Source organism: Nipponia nippon, unplaced genomic scaffold (assembly GCF_047370975.1).
Source record: "Nipponia nippon isolate SJK-2023a ecotype South Korea unplaced genomic scaffold, ASM4737097v1 scaffold_6, whole genome shotgun sequence".
NCBI lineage: Eukaryota > Metazoa > Chordata > Aves > Pelecaniformes > Threskiornithidae > Nipponia > Nipponia nippon.
Genome location: NW_028262380.1, coordinates 46,424,353 through 46,442,979, shown reverse-complemented (window position 1 = coordinate 46,442,979; position 18,627 = coordinate 46,424,353). Strand labels below are relative to the sequence as shown.

General features: G+C 41.4%; 1 protein-coding gene across 13 annotated transcripts in view; it reads left to right on the top strand.

Moving 5' to 3' along the window:
* Positions 1-203: 203 nt before the first annotated feature.
* FNIP2 (folliculin interacting protein 2) overlaps positions 204-18,627 on the top strand; it is a 102,666-nt gene continuing 84,242 nt past the window's right edge. For 9 of the 13 annotated variants that reach the window (XR_015699919.1, XR_015699915.1, XR_015699920.1 and 6 more), the window contains exon 1: positions 16,021-16,514. Coding sequence is in view for 5 of the 13 variants with exons in the window: in XM_087737259.1 (XP_087593385.1) it covers positions 16,330-16,514 (185 nt within the window). In the remaining 8 variants the exon portion in view is untranslated. Of the gene's footprint in view, positions 362-16,020; positions 16,515-18,627 lie in introns of those variants that run through there. The other 4 variants (XM_087737260.1, XM_087737257.1, XM_009474762.2 and 1 more) reach the window with 3 other exon arrangements.

The following is an 18,627-nucleotide window of genomic DNA, read 5'->3' as shown; positions in this document are numbered from 1 at the left end:
CAGCTGTCAGCGCCGCCGGGCGGGCGCGGGCCCTCGGTCAGGTGACGGGCGGCAGCCGGGAGCGGCGCGGCTGAGCGGGCCGGCGCTGCCCTCACCTCGTCTCGTCTCGCCTCGCCTCGCCTCGCCTCGCCTCCGCGCAATGCTGGGCGGCTCCGCGGCGGCGGGGATGCTGCCGCGGCCGCCGCCGCTCGCCGCCCGCTGAGCCGCTGCGAGAGGCGCGGCGGGGCCGCCGCCAGGCGGGGCGGCGGCAGGGGCAGGGCGGCAGCATGGCCCCTACCCTGCTCCAGAAGCTCTTCAACAAAAGGGGCGGCAGCGGGGCGGCATCCCACGGCCGGGCTCCGGGGGAGGGGCCCGCCTTCAGGTGAGCGGCGGGGGCAGGGCGGGTCCGGGCTCGCCGGGGCCGGCTCCACATGGGCTGCGGGGGGCGGCCAGGCGGCGGCTGAGGCGGCGGAGGGGCCGGCAGGGAGCGAAAACATCGCTGCCCCCGGCCGCCTGCTGAGGGAGAGGCGGCGGCGCAGGTGTGCCCGCGGCCCCCCTCGGAGCTCCCCCTCCGCCAAGTTTCCGCAGGGGCCGGGCGGAGCGGCCCGCGGGGAGGGGGCACCCCCGGCCGGGCGGGGGGAGACACCGCGGCGCGGGGCTGCCGCTTCCCCGCCTTTCCCTCTCGTTGGATCTCTCAGCCATTTTATATCCGAGTTGGAAGCGGCACGCTCGGGAAGCGCGGGGCGCCCGGCCCCTCGGCAGCACCGGGGGCGAGGCACCGGGCCTCCTCTTCCCTGGCGTTTGTATGGGATCGCTGTGAGAACTCGTGTGCAGGTCTCAGCAGCGCAGGAGAATTAAAAAATGGCTTAATCGTTGTGACCTAAATACACGTGCGCAGTCTGGTGACCCACTGAGCTTCGGGTACCTTTCGCTGCTCTCTTTGCTTGCGGTATCGCAAATGCTTAAAGGTGATATTTGGTAGCTATCGCTACTTCAGGGCTTGAATATGTAACCTCTGTCTGGTACTGAATTATTACTGTTTTCTACACCCTCGGGAACAGCATTTTGCTCAGGCTGGTGGTTTGGAGCTTTGTTACTTTTAGCATCTGTTCCGCTCACAAGACCAAAGCGGTCCTGGTGAGCACAGCGACTATCACATGCGTGCCCGGTAAGCCCTCTGTCTCTTTTTCTGTTCGGCATGAGTTGACTAGTCTTGTGATCAGATAACAGACAGGATTGCATTGGAATCTGGGCTTTCACCACTGAAAATGTTAAGAATGGTAAGGGAGGGGGGTGGAAAATATCTCAATCCACAGAGTGCCGTAGTGCCAAGTATGAAAGATGACAGTCACGGAGCCATTGTGATTTCAAAGATGGTCTGTGTGGGCCATGGCCATATGCGTGGCCGAAGTTACAAGATCATGGTGAAAAATGGAGTAACATCAAAATGCCATTAGGCTATTTGGGTTATAAGGAGATTCCTTTGAAAATGGTAGGATGTGGTACGGGTGCTGCGTTCATATCGGAGAAAGGGTGGTGAATTTCAGGAGGCTGTAAAGTCTATATGCTATACTTGCTAGTTACATTTTGTAGCACTTATTCACCGCATGACTTAAATATTTCCTTTAATTTGAAAGAAAACAAATACGTTTTCCATATTTAAAATGAGTGGCAATTCCCAGGTAACTCTGTTATTGTTGCCTTGTACTTAAGACCATACCAACTACTCGGTATCAGAGACCAATGCTGTTAGTTCTATTTGTAAGGTTATTGGATTTGTCAGGGATCGCCATGAAGGCAGATTCCTTGCACAGTGTGTCCACCATTAAAATCGGTAAGATTGCTCCATCTGGAGTATTTTGTGAGGTTAGGGATTTGATTTGTTTTCTTCTTATTATTATTCCTTAGGTAAGATATTCCACACTCAGTTTTCCATTTGAATAACATTTAAATGATGTGACACTTTAAATAAAAACTGTTATAATTAAAATATTATTGTAGGTAATCATCACTCTTTTAATCCCCTTTTTTCCCCTCATTCCTTTGCTATCTGATTAGTTTTTTGCAAACTTAACGTTAATAAAGTTATTTGAAGCATTTTTCATGTGGAGTTTTTAATAGACTTCCTGTTGAGCGGTAATCTCAGTTTGGAGATATGTGATTGGACCTAAGTAAAAGGGAAGACTTAATCTTTTGGTAGCCTCTGTAGTAAGCATATGCTGCTGATCACTGTTAGAGGCGAAGTGGCAGGATCATTTTCTGTTCTAATGGCAAGCCTATGTTTTTAAGGATTTTAGTTATTTTTATTCCCTCCTCGTGTTTTTGTTAGTCAGGTCTCTCCACATTCAGTATGTCTTGCTGCGTATAGCTCTCCTAAGCAGCCCTGTGAGACCAATAACAACCTGTATCCCTGGACCTTGAATTGCTATGAGTGTCTTGAAAGCTTGAGCGTCTTCACGCACCCTCCTCACCCAAAGCAATAGCAGAATCACCAAAAATCTCTTCAGTAGATAATACCTCCTCAGATTAACTTAATTTGACAATTTTCTTTCAAATTCGTCATTAGGAAGCTTTGTATTTTTCTAGTCTTCCCAGAACACCAGGAGAAGTTCTGTTGCAGAAGGCCATCAACCAGGCTTGAGATTTGCCTGTAACAAGTACTGCATGTGCTTGTTCTGTTGCCCCCCTCCCCTTTAATGGGAGCTAAAACTTGACCAAATGTTGGTGCTGCTTCCTCTCTTTGGCTCTGAAGAGAACAAGCTATGAGGTCCATGCTGCTTACCAGGATGAACTGGCACAGCCTCAAAGAGAGCAAGAGACATGGTGCCTATGGCTGAACGTGGAGCCACAGGAATTGGTTTCTTGGGTGCGCGTGAGCATTAACATCTTAATTTGGATCGGGAGCGCTCTTTTAAGAAAAACCTCTCAATTGTCTCCACTTACTGCGCTTTGGCTCGCTTAGCCAAGTGGCTTCAGTGCATAAACTGGATTCCCATTGAACTGAATAAAATTAGAAAGTGTGCTCCAACCACTAATGGGCATTCAGCCCCTGGGACCAGACTACAGCTGGTCAAAAGTAAAACCCCAGAACATGTATAGTGTGGGTGTCAGGTCCTTAGCACTAATTAATTCACTCTGTGGATCTAGTCCTGTTGGGCTGCACTACATGTTCACATAAACACAACCCTTACTTGCTGGCTGAGGAGAAAGTAAACATGAGGTGTAGCTGTTAATACAGAGCTATTAGGATAGCAGGACTTTCTACTGGCCTGTGCCTCCCTTCAAAATAATGGAAGTCTGAAGTGTTAGAAGGGTAGTAGTTAGAATTGTAGAATATCTGAATTCTTTTTTATAAAGAGAAATTACAAAGGAGCTGGAGAACAGATGGGTATTAGTGATGCGATATTGTATTTGTTCTAAGCAGTTTTGTACACAGATCTTCAGCTTCTGGTTCCTATTACTACTGCTTTTTGCTTCCCTTAACTAAAAATATCTATATGTGTGCTTGTCTATATATTCATATAATGCATACATAAAAATATACATATATATACACACACCTTTTGACAGAGACATTTGAGTGACTGTAGTTCAATATATTTCTTTTTGGCCTCTAACACTTTGAGGAAATTCTAATTACTTTGTATGTGAGAAATGTGTATTTCTGTGGGTAAATTCCCCTAATATTTCTTATTTCCTTATCAAATGTTACTTCCCTTACAAGATTGATTTAGAGTAGTTTGTACAGACTTTTGGAGTGCTACCAGGGTCATGTGCTTAGCAGAATGGTAGCTATTACTGCAAAAACAAAGCATCCTATTCCCCATGAATTTTAAATTTTAGGGATTGAGTATTTTATAAGCATACAGTATCTCAGGACTAGAATATCTCAAGTGCTAAGCATGTATTTGAGTAAGGTGTTGGGGGATGGCTTAAGGAAATGGATATGGGTTGCAGATAGTTTGATTGTGCTTAAATTTTTAGCAGTTCCTCTGTAATTGTGTTTACCTGATTTTAGAATGAGATTTCACATCAGTGCTTTTCTGTACTTTTCAACATGAAAGACTGACATTATCCTTAAGCTGAGGGCTGAGGTTTCACACTGGTTTCAGTCTTTGTTAGCTTTTTTTTTATTGAAGTGCCTGTATTCAGGGATGTAAGAATGAAAAGAAATGCCATGGAGTTCTTGGAAGACTGTGCTTTCACTACTGAATGTGCAATTTCTACGTTGCAACCTCTGATGAAATTTCTTTGATGTTGGTACGTTTAGTGAAAGAATGTTGTAAAACAGGGAATAACTTCATTTAATGTGGATTCTATAAAAAAAAGACTGTGTTATTTCAGCTGTGTCTGAAACTTGGAAATGGGCTGTTTCTTCAGCTTTAAGTATCAGCTGCTCCTTCTGGTGTCTATAATGGAACGGATGTCATGTTGTAACTGCAGGATATCTATCTGGTAACAGTTTGTTAGCTTTGGTATATGAGATCATTTGTTTGGCAGCTGATACTAGCAATTCCTTTGGTCATAGCGCTGAAATGCTTGGTGAGATCCTACTCACTAAGCATTATTTCACAGCATTTATTACCAGTCTGGCAATGTTCCACTTTCTGAAAAAGGAAAGAAAGCGGTAGTGAGCTTTGAGTCTGCTTGCATGTCAGTTTGTTATATCTTTGTTAAAATGAAACACTCCTCAATAAATTCTTGTAGCCTAATTGGGTTTCTCTTGAGCTTCTTGCAGCTTTGTAGACATCCACACAACAGTAACGCTACTGAGCACCCATGTATGTCTTTATACATGGAAATATGTATAAAGACCTTCAAAAAGCATTTGAAAGAAAAATCACTATTTTATATGCTGTAGTAAGGGCGATGCAGCCCAGGGCGAGATCTGAGCACGGGGGCGGGGAAGGTTAAACAGCAAGTCTAAGCCAGGTACCTCTTCATTGACAACTGAAGGTGAGCCTTAAGGTGCAGTATTATACTTCTGCTCTGGCATTAGCCTTTCCTCAGTAATGAGAGCTAAAGAGTAAGTTCTTCAGAAAGAGATTTATTACAGTCTCACTCAAGAAAACACCTTAGAGAGGAAGTGATTGAAAGTATGGTCTTTTGACATGGAAACCACACTTCTAGCCTGGGGCTGTTTTGAAGGAAAACAAACCCCAAGTCCTCTGGCTTTTGAGCTTTGCAGGAACCAAGGCCATTCTCCCTCTTAAGTTGTTTTGGTTTCCCCTCCCCTACATGCTTCTGTCACTGAACAACCTCTTGGTTTCCTCTAGCTTTGCTCTGAGACTAACTCTCATTCTCTCTTAAAGTTGCAAGAATACACCCCCTTCTTATTTTTTTTTTTTCTTTTTTTGCTACAGATGGCTAAAAAACTGTGTAGAAATGCATAAGCTACTGACGTTCTGAGAGGGATGGATGTACCTTGGTTATTTAATTTAATTCCATGAAAAGATGCATTCTTGCCTGACTGATCAAATTGGTTTTGCCAGTGGGTTATCTTGTTTCTGATTTACAAGTAATTTATCCATGGGGCATAACCGGCTAGTAATGCATTTCCTACACACCTGACTCTAAAATTGATCTGCAGTTTGATAGTAGGTGCTTAATTCCTTATTCTTACGGTACTTTTGCTGTTTACATGTCCAAAACTGGGTAGGTGAGTACTCTGCCACATACTATGCTCAGTAGAAAGTGATTTGAGGAACAGTAGCAGCAGAAAGCCTTGGAGCTACCTTCCTGTGTTGGTAGCACAACTTAAAGCAGAATACGCTACAATCTAAAGCAATGATGCTAATGCTGTGGGGGAATACTTGTCTGTTGACGTAAATGGATTTATGTGAGTGAGAAAATAGAGCTGCTTGGGCCTGAAAAATGTGGACATTCATTTGTAAAAGCTGAATTCGTAGAGAAACTTTTTAAATGCTGATGCAGAGCTTTATTGCCCGTAGAGGCTGGCTTCATGTAAACTTACATGAACTTCATAACTTTTCTTATGTAAACTTAGTTGAGGTAGCAGAATAGCTTTGTTAAAACTTGAGAGGAAAGGAAGACGGAAAAGGTTTGACAAGAACCTTGTAGTCATTAGTCATCATGTCACCCCCCTTTGACATTGGGGGATGTGGGTGTTCCAGTGCATGGTAGTGGCCTTTTGCTGTAGCTTTGGTCTGAACAGTGAGTAACAGCCGACCGAAAGCCCAGAGAGAGTAGATGTGACAAAATAGCTGGGGGTTAGAGGGGCCAGAAAATGGAGTAATTGTCTTCATAAAAGCAATTTATTTCTTGTTCTGGCATTTCAGTAATATTGAAGCTGCTGAGGACTTCTTTTGCAAAGCGAATTCTTTGGATTAATACTGACTACGTGTGCTACAAACCTTGGTGACATACCTGTTCCTTTAGGTATTCCCTCTGACGCTAACAATCATGTGCTTTCATCTGTAACCTACTTTGCACCTTAGTGATGTTCAGGCATGATGTCTGAAGAGAAGGCTCAGTTTTAGAGCCATGTGTTGTGTTTTATATTTGTCAACAGTTATTTCTACCAAGTACACCCTCGATTAAGAGCACACCTTTGTCTTGCATGCCGCTTAGACAAAGTGTTGTAAGAAGAATGCTCTTATGCTATCCTAATTATCAGTATTTGCTATGTGAAGGTTTCCATGGGTACCCTTGTTAGGCAAAAGATGAGGAATGCAATTCTGTAGGATGGTGGTTAACAGGCTTTCTAGAGGGAATAAAAGAGAAAAGGAGGACTTTGAATTGGGTACTTCTTGTGTGAAGACAGCGAATGTGCCTGCGCCTTTGTATGCGCTTCCTGCGATAGTGTCGGATTACTACCGATCTGACTAACAGGCGTGGACGTGGTTGTCACCTTTGCCTGTCATGAATCATCTCCTGCGTGTGCTCTGCCTCTGCTTCTTAATCTTCAGGCTCAGGTTCTTCTCCATTCTGCTTTTTCTTATCCTAACAGTGGTCGTTGCTTTTCTTGCCTCACTCTATTTGCCCTATTTGTATGTGTTTGTCACTTGAATACTGTAGCAATGTCATGTTTTTGTATACAAGACTGAGGTCACAAGACAAACTTCGGCACAGACTGCAAGACAAAGTGTTCTTCTGAGGCACCGAGAGGACTGAAACTAGAGTTTCAGTTATAGTGCCTCTGCCTTCCCTACTTCAATTAGGGCAAGTATGGGTGCTTTTACATGACCAACAGCCAAAATCTCTGTTTTGTCAGTCGGCCCCCTTCCTGGATATTGGTGAGATTCTCAGAATTGTACTGATAAATGGGCATGAGGGTTTTACATCACACTTGCTGCTGTTAAAACTGACTCATGATTTTCCTTCCATAGACTGTGCTGAAGTGAAACTCGAGCTGTGTGTGATGTAGTTACTGAACCAGTATGGAGCTTTCTCTGCAGCGTGTTCTCACTTAATGCAATATGCTTCAACTTTTCTCCTCCAAGGTACTCAGTGGAGTTTCACATGTGCTAATGAAATCAGCTGTATTAAGTAAATAATCTGACAGTATTTATTTACTTTTCTAATAGAGGTGCTAACAGGCTGAATTTAGCATTAGCACTTTCAAATGAGAAATCTAAACCCTTTTACTGTAATATAGTACTTCGTATTTTATAATGAAGTCAGGAAGCTTCTTACATAGTAACTCTTAGCTTCTTACATAATGACTCTTAGCTTTTATTGTCATTAAGTGTACTGACTTTTATAAAAGAAAACAGTGGCTGGAATGAACTTGGTGCTCTGGATTTCTGTACAGAGTCTTTGCACTGAGTTCTGAACCCAGATGTTATCCAGCACCTGAAATTGCTCAACTTTTTGGCCTGAGTATGTGAATGCACAGCTTCAGGGGTACAAATCTCAGTAGAGTACATTAAATGATGTTTTTGAAGGAAACCTCAGAGAGAATGATCTACAAACTATTGAATACATAGTTTTAAGGACGTTATTCTTGCATTGTTGTTCTTTCACTGAATGTGGATCACTTTATGGATTTTAATATAATATAATGTTAAAGACCTCTCTGGTCTGGAAAAGACAGTTATGAAAGTTTTTTAAAATCTGCAACTCAAAGGAATTAGCTTATGTTAAGACAATCTTTTGTGTCTGTCTTCTGTGTTTCTATGTGTGGACACATGAACTCGTTTAACTATTGCTGAACAGTTGAGTGCCTGTGTCCGTCATCTTTCCTTGCCTTTCCTTTCCCATTCCCACAAAATGACCTTCAAAAATCTTCATGTTTAACACTCTGCTCTCTAACTTGCACTCTAAAATGAGCTGTGCTTTCTAAGACAAAACCTACTCTAGGAAAGGTTGTGGGCCTTTTGTTTCTGAAGTCCTGGCTTGTTTAACATGACTGGGTTAAACAAGCTGGGCAGAGATCTGTTAAGCTACTGGAACGGAAGGTTGGTGACCTGTGGTGCAGGCACAAGGAAGAAGCGAGTTAAGTGCAGAAGTCACTTTGCCCAGCTGTACAGCAGCGGGGGTTAGTCCGTGTGTGTAAAGGCTCTGGTCCTGGCATATGGCCGCAGCCGTACAAGATGCTATTGCCTTCTCCCATGCTGTGCTGAAATAGACTATTTGCTGGACATTTGTCACTTCCACAGTAGCATTGATAGAATAGAGAGTGTTGGAGCCCTCCTCAGTCATGTCTGTGTAAAGGTCAGTGATATAACCATCTCTTGCAGTAGTTTGTGTTAAGCTGTCAGACTTCATGAAGAAAGGGTTATGGAGGGCTCGTGTTCTAGTCTGCAGCTGCGTTGAGAGGGCTGGAATGAAGAGCTGGGAATTGGTAACCACTTCAGTTCACTTGGCAGACAACTGTAGTGACATGCATCTGAGCTCTTACTTGATCTTGGCTTTTAGCCTGGGGGAAGGTTACTCTCACATGGTAGCCAGTAGAAACATCTTCAAGAATGCCAACCTCTGCCTTATCGACTGTTAAAAGAGTTTCTAATTAACATCAAGTTAAAGAGTTAGAAAAATTAACCCTCTCTGTTTATAAAGATATTTATGACATCTGGCTGTGGATATACAGCATGTTTACTAGGTGCTAAAACCATTTCACATATGATTCCAAGTTCTAGAGTGAGTGAGTAACACCTGATGACTTCAGCATTTGGGAGACTTGAGGATATAAGTCAGTCATCCACTGTGGACTAGATCAGAGTACGTCTTGGTTTAGAAACAATTCAGGTGCTAAATGTCTTGTGTTCATATGTTCCTGTGTGCAGTCTTACAGACAGGAATATGTTTGGGACCGCTTTTGAATGGAGCTAGGATAATGTGTATTTGAAAACTAGCTTTTTCTGTTTGTCACTTTATGGTGGCACTTGGTGACTGTAAAATGTCTATGTATAGCTGGACTGGAAAATGAGTCCAGGGTAGGTATGCAATGGAGAGGAAAATGAGAACAGAACACTGTATTTTGTAGTGGACGTGGGTTTTTTGAAACAATCAGCCAACTCAATGAACCTGTGTATACATTGACGCTACATCTGCCTGATTTCTTTGGTTTTAAGCAAAGAACACCTGAGTAGAATGTCAAAGATGACTTGAACCTCTGAATTAAACTTTGTTTACTTCTTAAAGAAATAATTGTATATTTGTATTGAAACGTGGTAGTGTCATGTGAACTAGAAATCTGATTGAAACAGTGGCTTTTCATTTGCAGTACTGAAGCACTAAAAGTTGGCTAAAGTATAGTATAACTTCATTAGAGTTGTATCCTTGGGCTCTGTTTTGACTAGAAAAGAAAGTGAGAGTTTTGTTTGTTTTTTAATGAAGTTGTCCTGAATCTGTAATTGTTGAGAAGGCTCCTAGTGAGTCTGCTCTGGTAGACTTCATCTCGGAAGAAAGTCAGGTCCATTATAAAGGACTTTCTTATACAAAGTTTTACTGGGGAACACTGAAGGAGCTTGACCCATTCTTACCTTCTCACGAGGAGAAAGGTTTCTAATTTGTCTAAATAAGTAATTACTGCATAAACTTTCTGACTGCCATTTTAGAAATTATGCTTTGTTTTTATCACTGACTCTTCAATGTGTAAAGCATTTTCCTGTTGCATGACAAGGTTGTACTTTACTCTTTTCTGTGATTTTTATTTTTTTGTCCAGATGTTTCATGACTGACAGACTGCTACTTGCCAGCCAAATGTTAGGGTGTCACTGGGTGTGGTCAACTGTAATTATGTGTCAATCTGGCTGTATAAACTTCTAAGTCTAATATAATACCAGTATTTTAGAGAAAAATGTTTAGGATCCTATGTAAGTAGTTAGAGCAGTTGGCCCGCTTTAAGCAAGAGGCTAATTCATAACTTAATGACTATTTATACAGTCAAAGTCCTACGCAATTGGTGGTAAACAGAACGTAACTCCTTTGCATAGTGTCTTGCAGTAAGTTTAGGTTAGCCCATGCCAGTCAGCTGTAGGACTGTGGTTTGTTTGGTTTTGTGTGTAGTCTTTTTCATTGGGAAGGTATTATGGTATGAGTGCTTTAACTACCCTGATCTTTTGTATGGGTTCCTAAGACGTGGCTCCTCCTTCTCTTTCCAGTGAAACTTGAAAATAAATGTATGTAAGCCTTCAGGATTCAGTGCTGGTTACTGGAAAGCTACCTTCAATGCTGTCTACAAGAGAGGGTTAAGGAAAATGTTTTGGATGGAATAGACAAATTATAACAACAACAACAAGAGGAGCAAAACATATTTTTGGCTATAACTAGTGAAAAATGCCGGAGCTGACGTTATATCCATCTGTGTTATCACTTCATTCAATCTAAGTCAGGATTTCCTGGCATTCATCTAGACAGGCGATGGACTTTGCTGTTCATGCTATAGCAACTTTTGGGTGATCAGGCATGGCTTCTTGTGTATGTGTTCTTTCCCATATCTTTGCCAGTTGGGTAAATCACTAAGTTTTCATGAATATTAAACATACTTAGTTTTTCTTCATTCCCTTCCTGATTATTGCAGACTAACTTTTCAGTTACAGTCTCTATTTTAAAAGAATCAAAAACTGTCTTGCTCTTACAACATTGAACATAACCATTTACAGAGGGCTCACCAATATTGTGTTAGCTGATCAAAAAAAACTGAGCTGCTTCAGCTCTCAGCACTGCTGGAGAGCCATGTCTGATATCTTTGATTTCATATATTATGACTTTGGGAGGATGCACTTAGAACCAGGCAACTTTGATTCCTCCCCCCAAATCATACTGCTGAATATGCACTTTTGGGTTAGTTGAAACTGATCCTTTCTGAATAAATTTCCCTTGGAAGAAGGGCATGGGGTCCCTGGGTAGCGCTTGCCTCTAGCCTTGCTTGAGAGCATTCTCTTGTGTGGTGGGAGTGCGTGCTCAGAACATGGATGAGGAGGGGATTTGCAATGCTTTCTGCACTCCTGGAGAGAATACCCTAAACTTCTTTGGCTGTAAAGTCTGGGAGAGAGTGCCATGTCCTCTGAAGTTTACAAAGCTTTCTTATGAATCTAGCCTTTTCATAGCAGAAGTGGAGGAAATTTGTAATGAAATTGTTTCTTTTAGTGTGTGGGTGTGTTTAGTTACTTTGAGTGAAGGTGTTTGTGTGTGTTTTAGCAAAGGGAGTATTTTTCAGCTAATTAGAAAAAAATCGGGGGAGGGGGGCAGAGGGAGGTGTTGAACACCAAACAATGTTGTTCATATCTCTGTATCAGTTGGCATTAAGATGTATTTACTTATGTCTAATAAATAATATTGTTTCTTAGTCATGGGTGCTTTTCATATTCTAAAACTGCTCCTTTGAACAGAGGCTTGAAAGCTTAGAGCTTGAAGTACGGACTTTTGTTATGAAATAAAAAAAAAAAATAGGGCTTTACAGAAGAGGGAGAAGGAACAGGAAAGAGCAGGCAACCAAACCCGTGCCTCAGGATACTGCCCCTAAGGTGTGGTGGTGATGTCTGTGCTGGCCTGCTCATTTACGTAGGAGATACTAATAAGGTCTGAGATCCGTCAGTACTTTCATACAGCGTTGAAATGCAACAAGAGCTGGTACAGTGTTATAAATACCAGATTCTGCCTTGCGTTATTGCTCAAAATTCTCCTTCAGATGTGCAATGTGTAGTTCTTCCTTCTGTTCAAGAGAAGGTGGGGAGAGGCAGAGGCAGTGAAGCTGGTAGGATAAGAGATTTCTATTCATCTCATTTTCTGGCAGAGGCAGTTCTCAGACGTGCCTTGGCAGTGTCTGTATTTAGTAGCTGTGTTCCTGGACGCTGGCCCAGTCACATGGCGCCGCTGGAACAAGTGACATGGGAATGATGCATTAGCCGAGACCCGGCGCTGCGTGCCAGAGGAGGTGGGGTGGCCCTGCCGGCCGGGCGGCCTGCGCCCCAGCCCTCAGCAGAGACTCTGGAGTGAGCACCGCTTGCTGCCGTCCCGCTGCTGCTGTTTGGCTCAACCTGTTTGGCTCCAGTGAAAGCTGGAAGTTGGTTACTGGACGTGCCTTTAAAAAGATAAACAGAAGAAGAAAAAAACCCCAAACCCTAAAGAGCATTAAATTAACAAGTAAACCTTCAGTTCTTTGAAATGATAAAGATTATTACTATGAAACAACTTCTGCTAAGTATTTGACTTGATTTAGATAACTGAGCTCTCCTAGCTGTTAGAAGCTGTGTGGGTTAGGGGGGGAAGTGGGATGCAAGGGAGAAAGTTGATTAAGACTAAGGAAGGCTTTCTGTACTGAGGAAAGGACCAGGTGATAGATCTAGGGTGCTAACCTTATTGCATACTTCACCTTTCTTTGTTTAAAGTCCTAGTTTAACAAAAATAAACAAACTTTTCTTAATGGTAAAACACAAATATGTACGCTTTTTCGTGCAATTACAAGTCTTGAGCTCTTCTCTTTCCTAATGAGGAATTCTGTTTCTGGGGCTAGCAACTAAGAGCACTGTCTCTGTCCTGTTTATGGTACTACTTCAAACACATTGTTCTTGTTGGGGTTTTTGTTTGGCTAGTTTTTTTTTTTTATTACATTATCAGTGAGACACTGTATGAAACCTAGCTCCCAAACCTCTGACTTGTAGATAAGCCAATGAACAGTGAATCCAAACTTAGGAAAGTTGACTGAGTTGTGAAACACTGGTTTAAAAGTATGTTCTTGATGTTTGTGGAAAGCTGATGTGTGCAATTTATGTTGCCTTTAACTTGTGTAGATCTGTTTGTTAGCCTCTATCAGGTGTGTGGTTTTTGTGGTCATTTTGTGTGTGTGTCTGTGTGTGATGGTATTGCTTTCTAGCAACAAAGATGATGAAAAATGCTTCCAGCCTTGCAAATATCCAGTATTTTCTCCTCCCCTAAGCAGGGAGTCTGTGGAATTCTAACTTTCCAGTGAACATATATATCCAATGTTGTTTTTTCATACAGTAACATACAGAATTATCTTTAAAAAAAAAAAGTAACCTTTCTGTACAGTGATCTGATATTGAGAACTTTTATTTTTGTGCACCAAGAACTCTTTCTACAGGAAAACCTAAACTGAGAGAGAGAGAAGTGCTACAAATTACATGTTCCTTCACTTGTTGCGTGACTAATCTGCAATGTATCCCGCCTAACTTGTGTGAAACTAGTAACTATGTATCATGCTTGAACAAGGTAGTTCATCTGAGGTTAATAGTGCTTTACCATATTAGGACTACTTTAAATCATGGTGGAAAAAGAATGTGGTGTGGCATCAGCGCAACTCTTCCATATCCAAGGTTTTAAAAAGAGGAGGAGCAATGCAGGGTAAATATTTCAAATTGGGAGGGAGGAAGGGAACCCGCATTTTCTACATAAGCTATTCAACAGACTAAAAGAGGGAAATTCATCGTTAAGCAATCCAAAATAGATTCCACTTCACCTTTAAACATGTGTTTTGGCACTCATCCTGAATGTCTGGGTCGTAGGCATTTTTTTGTGTATGAATTTTGCTAACTGTATGTTTTGCAAAAACAAATGCTCACTGAAACAGCAGGTATGATTCAAACTTTCTGTTTTCCTACATTTTTCTAGCCTGCTTCTAAAAGCTGTTTGGAAAATAAAACCTTACTGGGGGCTCTGCAAATATTCTGTTAGGTTTGAGAACAGTGCCTAAGTTTTAGTGGACAGCTGTAACTTCTACAGATAATTATTCTTAATTAGATAACTCCATCATATATATGTCCTCCTTCCCCCCCCCCCCCCCCCCCCCCCCCAATTTTTTTGCTAAAGCATTACCTTGAGTTGAAATAATTCAGGCAATTGTCTTGCAGTGGAGATGAAGGACAGGAAATGCCCTACAAAGAGAGCAGGTGACATGCTGCCATGTAGCCTAGAAAAAGAGTGATTAAACTCTCCTTCCCAGAGGATTATATCTGGAGACTAGGACTCTTTCTTCCGTTTTCTGTATTATCTGCTCCTTGGACTCAAGGTGTTTTCCATGTGTGGGTTTGCATTTCGTTCAGAAACTGTTCTGTGGACTTTCAGTGGTAATTCCCCAGGTACTTTGGGATTTATAGTATTCTACAGATGACTTCATCTACAGATGAGGTGGTGTTGTGAAGCACGTCTATTTAGTGAGCTTATAGGAGTTCCTAGTTCTAGTTCCGAAGTGAATCCAATAGTGTGGTCATTTAACTGAATGTTTCAGAATTTTGTTTTGGCTTTTGTTTGGGGAAAAGATAGGACAGAAGTGAAAGCTATCAGTTGCTGATCTTGGTCTAAGTGTAGAAACCTGGCCATCAGTTGCTTGTTTCATTTGCACTTCAAAGGTGACTAGGAACACTGATGTTTAAAGTAGTCCTCCTCAATGAGGCGAGGGCTAGGAGTTGCCCTCTCCTAGATCGTTTGAATAACTTGAGAACAGGCCAAAGCTTTTCACTTGTCTCCCTCACTTGGGAGGAGGAGTAATTGTGATCTAGTACTTGTCACTACTCTGGGAATTGAAACTGAGCTTTTTTTTTTTTTTTTCTGTAGGCTTCCCTCTGCAACTGAGCAAGTTGTTGAACCTAACCTTGCTCTAATTTTCTGCTTGACTTTTGTCTAGTGTTTAGAGGTTGGGGTTTACTGAGATTACAAAATCCTTGTAAGAAGGGTGCTGTGCTATTTAGCAGGTAGCACGTAGCACTGGGTTTTGAAATCTTACTGTGTTTTCTAATTCTACTGCTGTATTTCTGGGTGCCATTCGCAAAGCTATTTTCCCTTTTTCATCAGGAAGGGAACTAGCACAATGGCTGTTATCTTACAAAATGTCTAAAACTTTACTGATGGAGAGGGGGGGAAATATGTAAGACATGAATTATGAGCAGACGTGCATGGATAACTTCTTTCAAAGCAGGGATGGGGAAGAGGACTTTGTTCTGCAGTGGAATTACCTGAGCCTGAACAAAACGTCAGGTTCCTTTGTTCCATTTAAAAGCTTAAATTTTCTTGGTCAGAAGTATTTTATTAGCTATTTTTGTCATCAGTGCTGCCATTAAATTGTTTTAATAGACACATGACTATAAATTCTCATCAACAAACTTGATGTCTGTGACAGACTTTTTTTGGTGGTTGTTTTCCCTTCTACTTTTTCTTAAAAAGCTTTTCAAAATAGTAGTTTCAGATTCTTGGCCAAGTGCAAATACTACTTGTCCTTAAAAGTAAAAGCATTACAGTGCGGAATAGCTAGTGTGTTTCTTGGTGTTGGCCACTTTTTTTAAGTGATAGCCATATGGCAATGATGACAGATTCTTATTTGCTCCTAAGCTATATGAGGTTGCTAGGGGTTGTCAGATGACAATTGCTCACATGAGAGCCATTAACAGGGTGTTGTAGCCAGTGTTAGAACAACCTTGCAACTAAGGGCGAGTCACTGCAAAAGCAACTATGCTTTTTTTTTTTTTTAAGAGGCCATATGGTTCAGTCTTGTGACTACATAATTGCCAGCTACCTAATCACATACCAGGAAACAAACATAGTTAAAGTCAATATTAGCTGTTGTATCTGCTACAGCTTTGCACCGGGCTTGGTAGGAAAAACTCTAACAGCAGCAAGAGCAAGTCTATGATGGCTTCGGAAACTTGAAAGTCATGTCTACTCCTCTGTCTGGAATAATTGCAGCAGTACATTAGCTACAGCTGCCTTTCTGCATTAATGGCTTATAGAATATATGAAGATCTCTTTGCCTTTTTTTTCCCTAACAGGAAATTCAGCAGACTGTGTTCCTGTATAGGGAAGAAAGCTGATGGTAAACTACCATTGTTAATGGTTGATCTATAGTAAAGAAATCTGCTTGTGGCTCTATCTCTTCAGCGGGTGTTTAGTTTCTTTGAGGGAGCTTTACAAGAGGATTTGTAGCGAAAGAAAATGTGCGGGGGTACACCAAAAGCTACAAATGGCACAGGGGGACAAATAGAAAGAGCAAGAAACAACAACGATGTACCACTTGGAAATAATCTCCCTTGTACCAAATTGGATGAGAGCATTAGAAAATCTTTGAGAGACCAAAGTGTCAGCTGTGTGAGCAAAGTGACTAGACTGCTGCAAAACAGGTATGCATGTAACTTTTTTGGTAGATATTATTTGTGACAGAGAATGGACGTTTTTGGTTGATATTAGATTTATAATCATGTGCCTGAAATGCTATTTTGTAAATAACTGGAAGGATTCTATTAGAAGCTTATTCTTACTGATGATGGTGACTGATACTCCAGAAAGTCTTCTCTGTTGTTTGAAACTGAATCTACATTCTGGACTCTGATGTGTAAGATTTATGTATATGCAAACTGAGACATGAAGGATAATTGCCTTTCTTTTCAGTTAAGGTTAAATAATCTTACTTCTCTGTCTAGTTTCCTAATTAGTTTCCCCTCTTTTTTTTTTTTTTTTTGCCACCTCCTGTGTTAGTGGGTCAAGTAGTAATAGTTTGCAGAGCAGGCAGGAGAGAATGCTGTGAAGTGGGGGAAGAATGGAGAGGGGGAACCCTCTGCTTTACTTGTAAATGACCTCTAGATCAAGCATTACATCAAAGTAATCTGGAGTATAAATAGTGTTTCTTTGACTTCTTTGTGGTGTCTTTCAGGTGTGTGCCAGCATGTCTCTGATGTCTGAGTCTCTATTGCTATGTAACTGTGGTGAAAATTCGGTTCAGAGCAGCTTTTTCTACATTATTTCTACATAAATATTCTACATTCAGGATTGCTGATCTGAGAAGCAGAAAAATATAGATAGATATATAGGTATAGAGTTATGTTTCAGCCTTTTTTTCTCTAGCCTATAGATGTTGCACTGAAGTAGTGAGTGGTTAGTCACTTTCAAAAACGTTTTAAGGTCAGCTGAAGTAGTTTTTGAATATAAATAAATAGGTCATTCTTAAGTTACTGCATGCATGCTGATTGTTATAAAGGTGAACCAAAAGCTTTCTTTGTAAAGATCAGGGTTTGGAGATCTACATTAACTGAAAATACTGATGCAGGGCAGAATGGGGCAAACTTTTCTTGGCTTTTTTCTGGAAACAAACTACTCTGCTTTCCCCTGAGTAAGAGGTCTCCTTGCCTCCATGTCTCATATCTGGAATGGAAGAAATGTTGAACAAGCCAAAGGAAAGTAGCTTACATGCCAATGTAATAGAAAATAAAGGAAACTTAAGCTTAATATGGGATCTGGGGAGAAAACTTGCCGGATATCTGTAAGCTGTTCCGAACTTGTGGCTTTCTTTAAAAAAAAAATAAATAAATCCATAGTGTTTTAGTTTTAGTATCTTTAGTAGACCTGGTTTTCCTGTTGTATGAATGTAGACAGCTTGATTTTATTTATTTATTTTGAAGATGATGTTTATTAGTTCTAGCACTTTCCAGATGCAGGAAAGATCTGCTCTGAAGGTTAGGCTAGATAAATTGAGCTGTTCAAACAGACTGCTGATGCTGAAGGAGTAATCACATTGCCGCCTCTTCCTTTGCTTTCTGGCATCATGCTCTTGTCCTTTTTCCTCTTGTGCTCCCCTTAGGGAGCCAGTTCAGCTCACTAAGCAGGCAGAAAACTGACTCGGGAACAAGAAAACCCAATTAACATTCTAAATAGCCTCAATACTTATTTGAAGCGCATAGGGAATGTTTTCTTTGTGCCCTTTCCTGAAGGTATATAGCCCCATGGATGAAGTGAGTTAGTATAACTCATGCTGCCACCAAGAGGTGGAGGTTCCATTGCCTCCTACTTCTTCCTTCCTTTTTCAATCTACATTTCTGATCCACTTTGATTTGCTGGGACAGACTGCTGCTGCTGCAGAGAATTTGGTTAGTTTACAGAAGGGTCCAGCAATTACCAGAGCAGACATGAGTAACAGGAAGGGTCACGTAGTTACGAAAAGGGGAGAAAGGATATGTGGGGCTTTCATTTTTGTGGTCAAATAAAAGCATTATGTTCGGTCAAAACAGCCACATTTAACCTGCAATATGAACATCTGCACAAGCTCATATTAATTCAGCTAATTTTTAAGAATATGCAGGACCTGGCATAATCCATTGTTTTTAAGCCGACCATTTCAGTTAGCTGTCAGTCTCTTTACTTCCTTACCTTTCTAGAGTGCAATGTTATCAGAAGCATGTTTTGTCATTTTGCAGTACATTGACACTCAGGGGGCTTAAAAAAAAATTAATAAAATCACAG